The sequence below is a fragment of the Oncorhynchus clarkii genome, chromosome 33 (genome assembly GCF_045791955.1).
Source record: "Oncorhynchus clarkii lewisi isolate Uvic-CL-2024 chromosome 33, UVic_Ocla_1.0, whole genome shotgun sequence".
NCBI lineage: Eukaryota > Metazoa > Chordata > Actinopteri > Salmoniformes > Salmonidae > Oncorhynchus > Oncorhynchus clarkii.
Genome location: NC_092179.1, coordinates 27,139,907 through 27,153,024, shown reverse-complemented (window position 1 = coordinate 27,153,024; position 13,118 = coordinate 27,139,907). Strand labels below are relative to the sequence as shown.

General features: G+C 49.5%; 1 protein-coding gene across 1 annotated transcript in view; it reads right to left on the bottom strand.

Annotated features, from left to right (window-relative positions):
* Window positions 1-13,118, bottom strand: part of LOC139392496 (zinc finger DHHC-type palmitoyltransferase 17) — a 44,965-nt gene that overhangs the window by 8,181 nt on the left and 23,666 nt on the right. The window contains exons 10-13 of the mRNA XM_071140493.1: window positions 11,673-11,773; window positions 3,642-3,766; window positions 239-301; window positions 40-133 (exon numbers count right to left, since the gene is read on the bottom strand). Of these exons, the coding sequence (XP_070996594.1) occupies window positions 40-133; window positions 239-301; window positions 3,642-3,766; window positions 11,673-11,773 (383 nt within the window). The remainder of the gene's footprint in view (window positions 1-39; window positions 134-238; window positions 302-3,641; window positions 3,767-11,672; window positions 11,774-13,118) is intronic.

The following is a 13,118-nucleotide window of genomic DNA, read 5'->3' as shown; positions in this document are numbered from 1 at the left end:
TGTTGCTAAGCTAAATACTGCTGCTGGTGTTACACATACCGACACAGTTGCCCACCCAAGGGCAGTGGTGGTCGAACTTGGCGATACAGCGGTTGCACACGGCACAGTGTTTGGACCGGATGGGCTTCCTTATCTGTGTGGACAAATACAAATGTATTGGGGTTTGACAGAATGACAACGTTAAACCCAAACCATGCAAAACCCTTCAGTACATAATAAAATGAAGTCATTTCTTTACCAAACAAGTACTGCAGAATATGCTGAGATCCAGGCTTCCCGTCTCCGCCAGTTCAACAATAGTCTGGAGATGAGAGAGAGAGAGAGAGGTGAGAGAGAGAGAGAGGTGAGAGAGAGAGATGAGAGAGAGGTGAGAGAGAGGTGAGAGAGAGAGAGGTGAGAGAGAGGTGAGAGAGAGAGAGGTGAGAGAGAGAGGTGAGAGAGAGATGAGAGAGAGAGAGGTGAGAGAGAGAGAGAGAGGTGAGAGAGAGAGAGAGGTGAGAGAGAGAGATGAGAGAGAGAGAGAGGTGAGAGAGAGGTGAGAGAGAGAGGTGAGAGAGAGAGAGAGGTGTTAACCAGAGGACCAGGCTCTGGTTAACACTACAGAGCACTAACGATGGGGGCAATGCCCAGACCAGTGGACCAGGCTCTGGTTAACACTACAGAGCACTAACGATGGGGGCAATGCCCAGACCAGTGGACCGGGTTCTGGTTAACACTACAGAGCACTAACGATGGGGGCAATGCCCAGACCTGTGGACCGGGTTCTGGTTAACACTACAGAGCACTAACGATGGGGGCAATGCCCAGACCAGTGGACCAGGTTCTGGTTAACACTACAGAGCACTAACGATGGGGGCAATGCCCAGACCAGTGGACCGGGTTCTGGTTAACACTACAGAGCACTAACGATGGGGGCAATGCCCAGACCAGTGGACCGGGTTCTGGTTAACACTACAGAGCACTAACGATGGGGGCAATGCCCAGACCTGTGGACCGGGTTCTGGTTAACACTACAGAGCACTAACGATGGGGGCAATGCCCAGACCAGTGGACCAGGTTCTGGTTAACACTACAGAGCACTAACGATGGGGGCAATGCCCAGACCAGTGGACCAGGTTCTGGTTAACACTACAGAGCACTAACGATGGGGGCAATGCCCAGACCAGTGGACCGGGTTCTGGTTAACACTACAGAGCACTAACGATGGGGGCAATGCCCAGACCAGTGGACCGGGTTTTGGTTAACACTACAGAGCACTAACGATGGGGGCAATGCCCAGACCAGTGGACCAGGTTCTGGTTAACACTACAGAGCACTAACGATGGGGGCAATGCCCAGACCTGTGGACCAGGTTCTGGTTAACACTACAGAGCACTAACGATGGGGGCAATGCCCAGACCTGTGGACCAGGCTCTGGTTAACACTACAGAGCACTAACGATGGGGGCAATGCCCAGACCAGTGGACCAGGTTCTGGTTAACACTACAGAGCACTAACGATGGGGGCAATGCCCAGACCAGTGGACCAGGTTCTGGTTAACACTACAGAGCACTAACGATGGGGGCAATGCCCAGACCAGTGGACCAGGTTCTGGTTAACACTACAGAGCACTAACGATGGGGGCAATGCCCAGACCAGTGGACCAGGCTCTGGTTAACACTACAGAGCACTAACGATGGGGGCAATGCCCAGACCAGTGGACCAGGTTCTGGTTAACACTACAGAGCACTAACGATGGGGGCAATGCCCAGACCAGTGGACCAGGCTCTGGTTAACACTACAGAGCACTAACGATGGGGGCAATGCCCAGACCAGTGGACCAGGTTCTGGTTAACACTACAGAGCACTAACGATGGGGGCAATGCCCAGACCAGTGGACCAGGCTCTGGTTAACACTACAGAGCACTAACGATGGGGGCAATGCCCAGACCAGTGGACCGGGTTCTGGTTAACACTACAGAGCACTAACGATGGGGGCAATGCCCAGACCTGTGGACCGGGTTCTGGTTAACACTACAGAGCACTAACGATGGGGGCAATGCCCAGACCAGTGGACCGGGTTCTGGTTAACACTACAGAGCACTAACGATGGGGGCAATGCCCAGACCAGTGGACCGGGTTCTGGTTAACACTACAGAGCACTAACGATGGGGGCAATGCCCAGACCAGTGGACCGGGTTCTGGTTAACACTACAGAGCACTAACGATGGGGGCAATGCCCAGACCAGTGGACCAGGTCCTGGTTAACACTACAGAGCACTAACGATGGGGGCAATGCCCAGACCAGTGGACCAGGTTCTGGTTAACACTACAGAGCACTAACGATGGGGGCAATGCCCAGACCAGTGGACCAGGCTCTGGTTAACACTACAGAGCACTAACGATGGGGGCAATGCCCAGACCAGTGGACCAGGTTCTGGTTAACACTACAGAGCACTAACGATGGGGGCAATGCCCAGACCTGTGGACCGGGTTCTGGTTAACACTACAGAGCACTAACGATGGGGGCAATGCCCAGACCAGTGGACCAGGTTCTGGTTAACACTACAGAGCACTAACGATGGGGGCAATGCCCAGACCAGTGGACCAGGTTCTGGTTAACACTACAGAGCACTAACGATGGGGGCTATTTTTAGCCCTCTCATCAATCCCACACAATGGGGATTGAGCTGGGGTCAGTAAAGAGCTGGATACCCTACTATACTCCATCAGTGTGTGCTAATGAGAGAACTCCGAGAGCTGTGGGGTGAGAGTGGATGCCTCTAGCACTGGGCCACTGGGTTGAACATTGTGTGTCACAAATTACATCCTATTCCCCATATAGTGTACTACTTTGATTCGTAAAAAAACAATGGTGCAATGTGCCCAGCTCTCTAATCAAATTCTCAACTCAGGCACTTTTCATACTCCGGGGGTGGTTTCCCTTAGATACAGATCTAGGATCAGCTTCCCCAACCCTAACCATCAGTTGGAAAAAGGTTAAACTGACCCAAGATCAGTGTCTATGGGCAACCTCACCCAACTCTACACGCGTCATGGGCGGTACACGCGTCATGGGTAGTGCCAGCGTCATGGGTAGTGCCAGCGTCATGGGCGGTACACGCGTCATGGGCGTCATGGGTAGCGCCAGCGTCATGGGTAGCGCCCGCGTCATGGGTAGCGCCAGCGTCATGGGTAGCGCCAGCGTCATGGGTAGCGCCAGCGTCATGGGTAGCGCCAGCGTCATGGGTAGCGCCAGCGTCATGGGTAGCGCCAGCGTCATGGGTAGTGCCAGCGTCATGGGTAGTGCCAGCGTCATGGGTAGCGTCAGCGTCATGGGTAGCGTCAGCGTCATGGGTAGCGCCAGCGTCATGGGTAGCGTCAGCGTCATGGGTAGTGCCAGCGTCATGGGTAGCGCCAGCGTCATGGGTAGTGCCAGCGTCATGGGTAGCGCCCGCGTCATGGGTAGCGTCAGCGTCATGGGTAGCGTCAGCGTCATGGGTAGCGCCAGCGTCATGGGTAGCGTCAGCGTCATGGGTAGTGCCAGCGTCATGGGTAGCGCCAGCGTCATGGGTAGTACCAGCGTCATGGGTAGTGCCAGCGTCATGGGTAGTGCCAGCGTCATGGGTAGTACCAGCGTCATGGGTAGTACCAGCGTTTACCTTTTTCTTCTGCTCCTCTGAGGCTTTGATGATCCCGGGGTCTGATTTCCAGGACTTGCCGAAGTTGTAGAACAGACAGACACTGTTCAGGAGGAAAGGCAGGTGGACGGTGGCAAACGGGAGATGTACAGAGGAGTTAAGGAGGACGGCTGATTGGCTGAAAGGTGACTACAGCTCTTAAAGGGATAGTTCACTCAAATAACACAATGATATTTTGGTTTCACATCCTGTCAGGAGTCTGGACAAGGTCAGACAGAAAATGCTTTTTATATACTTCCACACTATGAGGTTGAATAATACTGTGAAATTGTGAAAATTATGATAATGCCCTTATAGTGTAAGGGCTGTTTGAAAAGACTGCCTGAAACTTCAGCCTGCTTTGGCGTGATGGCGTTTTGGCTTGCCTGGTAACATCAAAAGGTGCTAACTTGGACAATAGACCAATAAGAAAAAGAGTTCCACAGCTCTTTGCCAATAACAGGTAGTTTTCAGTTTTCCCTACTCAGACTGCTCCCAGACAGTCCTAACAATAGTCTTGCTTGAGAAATTACTATTTGTTATGACGCTATCTATTCTTTTTGACATAAAAAAAAACAAAAACAATCACATAAGGTACTTAATTGTTTGAAATTATTTGACAAAGTTAAAAACAGCTGCATTGGACCTAGACGGCTGTGCTGGCTCTGACAAGCCATAGTGACATCATCCAGACAGAGTGTGTGTCCCAAATGGCACCCTATTTTCTACGTAGTGCACTACATCGGCCAGAGTCCTATGGGCCCTGGTCTAAAATAGTGCACTATAAAGGGAATAGGGTGCCATTAGGGACACAAAAAGACTCGCCCTCCGCCCACTCCAGCCTATGAGGAAAGCAGCTCAGTGGAAGCTTGACTCATACTCTCACCCAACCAGAGTCCCGAGTCCCTCAGACATGCGTCATCATTTGCATAGGAAACGCAATGGAGTGAGTCTAACCAAAGGGAGTGGTCAGGCTTAACCCTAAAATGCCAATGTTGATCCATACAATCTCTTGTATCTAGAACCCAAGTTTACTTTTCACAGGGCCTGTAGTCATTTAATCAGGAACTACAATTGAAAAGAATCCCATAAACCTCCTTAGGAATTACAGCTTCAGAATTGTATTTGCATAGAATGTATTCTGGTATTTAGGAAATGCCTACACCCAAGGTCTACTGGCATTCCTCTGTGCATTTTAACCACACATTAACACATCTCCCACAGTGTGGAGTTAGAATGTTGATTCTATACATGAGAGAAACATATCTGATTGACTGACTAAATAAACTTTAGATTATGGAGTTGGCTTGAAGTCATTAATTATTGACTTGAGCCGTTTCAAGTCTGTATGGCCATCTAGTGATTGGGTGTGTGTGTGTGTGTGTGTGTGTGTGTGTGTGTGTGGGGGGGGGGGGGGGGAGTTAGTGGGACACAAGGACATCTGTGGGCTGGTAAGGTAAAGAAGGATTTCCTCAATTATAGTGGGGGTGGAGTGAAGTCACGGCATGACAAACAACTAGATTCCAGGAAGGAAACTCGGAGCCCTACATAGGACATAGGGTGGCATTAGCATCTCGGGGCAACTTCCCCCTACAGTATGGTCTCAGCCATACTCTACAGTGCTTTCAGTCTTTAAAAGCTGAATGAGGTCATAAATCTGTATAATTATCACCAAAAGAAGTCTGGGCGCTTTAATTACCTCTTCCTCTGTAGGTCTATCTAGCTACTTCATAAGATAAACACTTCAAATTAACTGTGGGGCTGTATCCCAAATGGAACGCTATTAATCCCCATATAGTGTAGAGGAACATAGTGAATTTCCATATAAAGTAGTGCACTACAAAGGGAACAAGGTGACACTAGGGATTCGTGCATGGAAGTCCTTATCGCCTCACTAAATCAATGGGCCGTGATACTGTCGGCACGGAGCCGGTAATTCTTACAGTGATCGATGGAGATTCTCATATGGACGACGCTTCAATGTTTCCCTTGAGGCCTTGTTGTGTACGCCCTCCCCGTAGCAGCTATTAGTCTTTGGAATGGCTTAGGAGAAGAGGTGTAACACAAGATGGGCCAAACAAAAGGGTCATGCCAAGAATTTATCAAGCATGCTGATTTAAGGAGACTAATGGTGTTGACAGTGTCCGGGGTGACATTTCTCCTAGGTACAGATCTAGGATCAGCTGTCCCTCCCACAATCCTAACCTTAACCATTACTATGGACATTTCAAAACTGACTCGAGATCAGCATCTCGGGGCAACTACCCCCTACACCTCTTTACAGTGTGGTGTAGGGTGGGGTAGTCAGGGTGTCACTGAACGTCATCATTGTCTGGCTGAAGACTGAATGTCCTCCTAAAAGAACACATCACAGGACCAGCTCAGTCACAAACTAATAGACTTATACTATCTCCTCCTCCTCCAGTCTCCTACTAATAACTTCTACTCTCTCCTCCTCCTCTAATCTCCTACTTATAGACTTCTACTCTTTCCTCCTCCAGTCTCATACTAATAACTTCTACTCTCTCCTCCTCCTCCAGTCTCCTACTAATAGACTTCTACTCTCTCCTCCTCCTCCAGTCTCCTACTAATAGACTTCTACTCTCTCCTCCTCCCCCAGTCTCCTACTAATAGACTTCTACTCTCTCCTCCTCCTCCAGTCTCCTACTAATAGACTTCTACTCTCTCCTCCTCCCCCAGTCTCCTACTAATAGACTTCTACTCTCTCCTCCTCCTCCTCCTCTAGTCTCCTACTAATAGACTTCTACTCTCTCCTCCTCCTCCAGTCTCCTACTAATAGACTTCTACTCTCTCCTCCAGTCTCCTACTAATAGACTTCTACTCTCTCCTCCTCCTCCAGTCTCCTACTAATATTCTACTCTCTCCTCCTCCTCCAGTCTCCTACTAATATACTTCTACTCTCTCCTCCTCCTCCAGTCTCCTACTAATATACTTCTACTCTCTCCTCCTCCTCCAGTCTCCTACTAATAGACTTCTACTCTCTCCTCCTCCCCCAGTCTCCTACTAATAGACTTCTACTCTCTCCTCCTCCAGTCTCCTACTAATAGACTTCTACTCTCTCCTCCTCCTCCTCCTCCTCCAGTCTCCTACTAATAGACTTCTACTCTCTCCTCCTCCAGTCTCCTACTAATAGACTTCTACTCTCTCCTCCTCCTCCTCCAGTCTCCTACTAATAGACTTCTACTCTCTCCTCCTCCTCCAGTCTCCTACTAATAGACTTCTACTCTCTCCTCCTCCTCCTCCAGTCTCCTACTAATAGACTTCTACTCTCTCCTCCTCCTCCTCCAGTCTCCTACTAATAGACTTCTACTCTCTCCTCCTCCTCCAGTCTCCTACTAATAGACTTCTACTCTCTCCTCCTCCTCCAGTCTCCTACTAATAGACTTCTACTCTCTCCTCCTCCTCCTCCAGTCTCCTACTAATAGACTTCTACTCTCTCCTCCTCCTCCCCCAGTCTCCTACTAATAGACTTCTACTCTCTCCTCCTCCCCCAGTCTCCTACTAATAGACTTCTACTCTCTCCTCCTCCAGTCTCCTACTAATATAATTCTACTCTCTCCTCCTCCTCCAGTCTCCTACTAATAGACTTCTACTCTCTCCTCCTCCCCCAGTCTCCTACTAATAGACTTCTACTCTCTCCTCCTCCCCCAGTCTCCTACTAAGACTTCTACTCTCTCCTCCTCCCCCAGTCTCCTACTAAGACTTCTACTCTCTCCTCCTCCTCCAGTCTCCTACTAATAGACTTCTACTCTCTCCTCCTCCCCCAGTCTCCTACTAATAGACTTCTACTCTCTCCTCCTCCTCCAGTCTCCTACTAATAGACTTCTACTCTCTCCTCCTCCTCCTCCAGTCTCCTACTAATAGACTTCTACTCTCTCCTCCTCCTCCTCCAGTCTCCTACTAATAGACTTCTACTCTCTCCTCCTCCCCCAGTCTCCTACTATTTCAGTAACAATAAAACTGTGGTGACCCAGTACTTGTAACTACTTTAAGGAGAAAAGCTTTTCTCCTTTGAGTCCCATGTAGAAGATGTGTGCTGGGGCTGAAAAGACTCTCCTTTGAGTCCCATGTAGAAGATGTGTGCTGGGGCTGAAAAGACAACCGGTTGGGGCTCCACCAACGACACTTGATCTTGTTTTAAAGGATAACCAGTCTGTAGTAGCAGACTGAAAACCAGGAGGAGACAGAGTCAGAGATACCAAGCCCACACCTGGACGTCAATGCAGACACAAAGCCTAGACAAAGGCCAAGCCGCCTCCACTGATTACTATTGCAGAGACGTCGCATGACTGCCTCACAACAACCACAAACCACCACCGCACAACCACCCCAAAACTACCGTACCATCACTGCACCACAACCAACACAAAACTACCGTACAACCACCACCGCACCACAACCACCACAAAACTACCGTACAACCACCACCGCACCACAACCACCACAAAACTACCGTACAACCACCACCGCACCACAACCACCACAAAACTACCGTACAACCACCACCGCACCACAACCAACACAAAACTACCGTACAACCACCACCGCACCACAACCACCACCGCACCACAACCACCACCGCACCACAACCACCACAAAACTACCGTACAACCACCACCGCACCACAACCACCACAAAACTACCGTACAACCACCACCGCACCACAACCAACACAAAACTACCGTACAACCACCACCGCACCACAACCACCACAAAACTACCGTACAACCACCACCGCACCACAACCACCACAAAACTACCGTACAACCACCACCGCACCACAACCAACACAAAACTACCGTACAACCACCACCGCACCACAACCACCACCACCACCGCACCACAACCACCACCGCACCACAACCAACACAAAACTACCGTACAACCACCACCGCACCACAACCACCACAAAACTACCGTACAACCACCACCGCACCACAACCAACACAAAACTACCGTACAACCACCACCGCACCACAACCACCACCGCACCACAACCAACACAAAACTACCGTACAACCACCACCGCACCACAACCACCACTGCACCACAACCACCACAAAACTACCGTACCATCACCGCACCACAACCAACACAAAACTACCGTACAACCACCACCGCACCACAACCACCACCGCACCACAACCAACACAAAACTACCGTACCATCACCGCACCACAACCAACACAAAACTACCGTACAACCACCACCGCACCACAACCACCACCGCACCACAAAACTACCGTACAACCACCACCGCACCACAACCACCACCGCACCACAACCACCACCGCACCACAACCACCACCGGACCACAACCACCACAAAACTACCGTACAACCACCACCGCACCACAACCACCACAAAACTACCGTACAACCACCACCGCACCACAACCACCACCGCACCACAACCAACACAAAACTACCGTACAACCACCACCGCACCACAACCACCACCGCACCACAACCACCACAAAACTACCGTACAACCACCACCGCACCACAACCACCACCGCACCACAACCACCACAAAACTACCGTACAACCACCACCGCACCACAACCACCACCGCACCACAACCAACACAAAACTACCGTACAACCACCACCGCACCACAACCACCACCGCACCACAACCAACACAAAACTACCGTACAACCACCACCGCACCACAACCACCACCGCACCACAACCAACACAAAACTACCGTACAACCACCACCGCACCACAACCACCACAAAACTACCGTACAACCACCACCGCACCACAACCACCACAAAACTACCGTACAACCACCACCGCACCACAACCACCACCGCACCACAACCAGCACCGCACCACAACCACCACCGCACCACAACCACCACAAAACTACCGTACAACCACCACCGCACCACAACCACCACAAAACTACCATACAACCGCAGCTGTATCAGATTCAACCCAGATCACAACAATCAGACATTGAGACTACATGTGACCAACTGGGTACGGACCTCGGTCTACTGCGCGAGCCAAGACTGTGCTAGCCCGCTGAGCTACAGCCAAGGCATTAACTCAGAGCTAACGCGAGTCTTCAGGTCTCAGGCAAGGTTACCACCTCAGTTACATAACACCACTTCCCAAAGAGGCACAGTTGGACTGGAGTGAGGAGGGACTGCTTGAGTTTGTGAATGCTCTGGGGTGTAGTTTGCCTTAGGGACAGATGAGGTAGGATCAGCTTCCCTCCCCCAATCTTAACCATTAGTGGGGAAAATGCTAAACTGACCCAAGATCAGCGTCTAGCGTCAACTTCACCCTACTCCATTTAGGAATCCAGTCATCCCTTGCTGTAGCCGTCTACTGTTCTGAGCTGCCAGTTCACACTACATGATGAGGTACAGGCTACTGTTAACAGTGACTACGTGGACGTAGATATTCTTTGGATAGAACAGCCTTTCAACAAAGAGATAAGAGGCATTGAAGAGGACATCTCAATGGGCTGATTGGCTGTTGGGCAAGAGGTGAGACTGGAAAAACCTGCCTGACTATTAAATCTCAAAGCTGCATCACACAAGAGACCTGTGTATAGGTGTGAATTTCACTTACACTCATAGTGGTGGCTTATGTGAACTCTCCCAGATCAATGTTCCCATGAAAGACAAACAATTGTAACCAGAGGGAAACTGGTAACAAGACAGCCCCTGTTGAAAAAGCAGGAGAGGTTACAAGGGATTGACAGAGAGGTAGACGGGGAGCAGAGCAGCAGATCCAAGGAAACAAGCAACATCATGCAGATGAAATGGACTGAAGAAACACTCCTCTCCCATCAGCAGTCAAATGAGGCGGATAAGAGACCAACCCTCCTGACTTTAAATGGGGCATTCAGCAGTTTCAGACCCGGTAAGGGAATTTTCCATGACCAAAAAGCGACTGGAGGAGCCATCTTGGAGCTACAGAAACACATTGATCCCACAAGTCGCTTCATCGGGTCTGACTCAGTCAGCTGTGCTGCACCCTCAACAGTGTTGTGCACATCTTAACACTCAGTATTCATTAAAGACTGTCTCCACACAGAGCTGAAAGCACACCGAGTTCAGTGATACAACCTCTTATCTGGACAGGGGACTATTCATATGGAAAAGAGCGAGCCCAGCTTTATACAGGAGGCTTGAAACTTCAGCACCCCAGAGCACCTAGGACAACAGTTTCCCTCACCTCTTCACCGTCCGTGAGAGAATCAGTGCAGTTTGCAGGGGAAGTGAACTATATGGGAATAGATCTAGAGGAGATAGTGTCTTGTCTGAGAAATTAGACTGCAATGTTACTTCACAAGCCTCTGAAAAGGATCCGAGGGAGGGGGGGGGGCATTATATGACTTTTTGATCCAAGTTACCACAGAAATTGTCCGGCCTCTTGTCATAATCAACAAACTCCAAACAACCAGTATGGTTGCATCACAAGTGCCTCTGATGTCAACTGTGACACAAATGCAATGGTGTTTAGCATATAGAAATAATGAGTCTGCCTCCAAATGAAACATTTGCATTGTCTTGTTGGCCAGAAGTTGTACACAACAGTAAAGAGCCCTTGAGGGTGATATGATGCTCTCTGCACTGTAGTCTGAGAGGCAGGCCAATGCTCTTTAGCTGACCTCACACTCCAGTGCACTGTGGGTAATCATGACCAGAGGGGTTCCAGATGGAAGAAGGGATAGCCCATCTGTCTGTTTGGAATAGGCTGCAGTTTGACTGACACTCTAATCGACCAATAGCCACAGGGGAGATATTCATACACTTTTGCTCTCAGTCAAAACCCATCAATTCCCAGAAGCCACCTCCCTCCCTGATGAAAGAATTGATTGTTAGGAGGTGAATATTGACACACACAGCTGTCTTGCCAGGTGGCGCTGTGAACGAAAGGCCCTTGTACAGCACAGCAGCTCACTGATGTATCATGGTTGGAATGAGAAAAGGCAGAGGAAACCAGGAGACTCTTATTGTAAAGGATATCAATCCAGAACCAGTAGAACCAGGTCACGTACATCCAGAACTTGGTTGCCAGGTAGATTCCCAGGGGCAGGGCGCTGTGCATGGAGTGGTCAAAGAAAGACCTGAGGAGGAGGGAGGGATGGAGGGGCAATCACTGTTAGAACTCAGCAGTAAACAACATCACATCTCACAGTCCACAAAACCCTTAGAGCTGCATTTCAAAGTCAACCAGATAGAGAAATAAACCCAGCCCTAACCTGCTGGGATGTCTCAGGTTTACAGATAAATAAACCCAGCCCTAACCTGCTGGGATGTCTCAGGTTTACAGATAAATAAACCCAGCCCTAACCTGCTGGGATGTCTCAGGTTTACAGAGAAATAAACCCAGCCCTAACCTGTTGGGATGTCTCAGGTTTACAGAGAAATAAACCCAGCCCTAACCTGTTGGGATGTCTCAGGTTTACAGAGAAATAAACCCAGCCCTAACCTGCTGGTATGTCTCAGGTTTACAGAGAAATAAACCCAGCCCTAACCTGCTGGGATGTCTCAGGTTTACAGAGAAATAAACCCAGCCCTAACCTGCTGGGATGTCTCAGGTTTACAGAGAAATAAACCCAGCCCTAACCTGCTGGGATGTCTCAGGTTTACAGAGAAATAAACCCAGCCCATCCTGTTGGGATGTCTCAGGTTTACAGAGAAATAAACCCAGCCCTAACCTGCTGGGATGTCTCAGGTTTAGAGAGAAATAAACCCAGCCCTAACCTGCTGGGATGTCTCAGGTTTACAGAGAAATAAACCCAGCCCTAACCTGTTGGTATGTCTCAGGTTTACAGAGAAATAAACCCAGCCCTAACCTGCTTTGATGTCTCAGGTTTACAGAGAAATAAACCCAGCCCTAACCTGCTGGGATTTCTCAGGTTTACAGAGAAATAAACCCAGCCCTAACCTGCTGGGATGTCTCAGGTTTACAGAGAAATAAACCCAGCCCTAACCTGCTGGGATGTCTCAGGTTTACAGAAAAATAAACCCAGCCCTAACCTGTTGGGATGTCTCAGGTTTACAGAGAAATAAACCCAGCCCTAACCTGTTGGTATGTCTCAGGTTTACAGATAAATAAACCCAGCCCTAACCTGTTGGGATGTCTCAGGTTTAGAGAGAAATAAACCCAGCCATAACCTGTTGGGATGTCTCAAGTTTACAGAGAAATAAACCCAGCCCTAACCTGCTGGGATGTCTCAGGTTTAGAGAGAAATAAACCCAGCCATAACCTGTTGGGATGTCTCAAGTTTACAGAGAAATAAACCCAGCCCTAACCTGTTGGGATGTCTCAGGTTTACAGATAAATAAACCCAGCCCTAACCTGCTGGGATGTCTCAGGTTTACAGAGAAATAAACCCAGCCCTAACCTGCTGGGATGTCTCAGGTTTACAGAGAAATAAACCCAGCCCTAACCTGCTGGGATGTCTC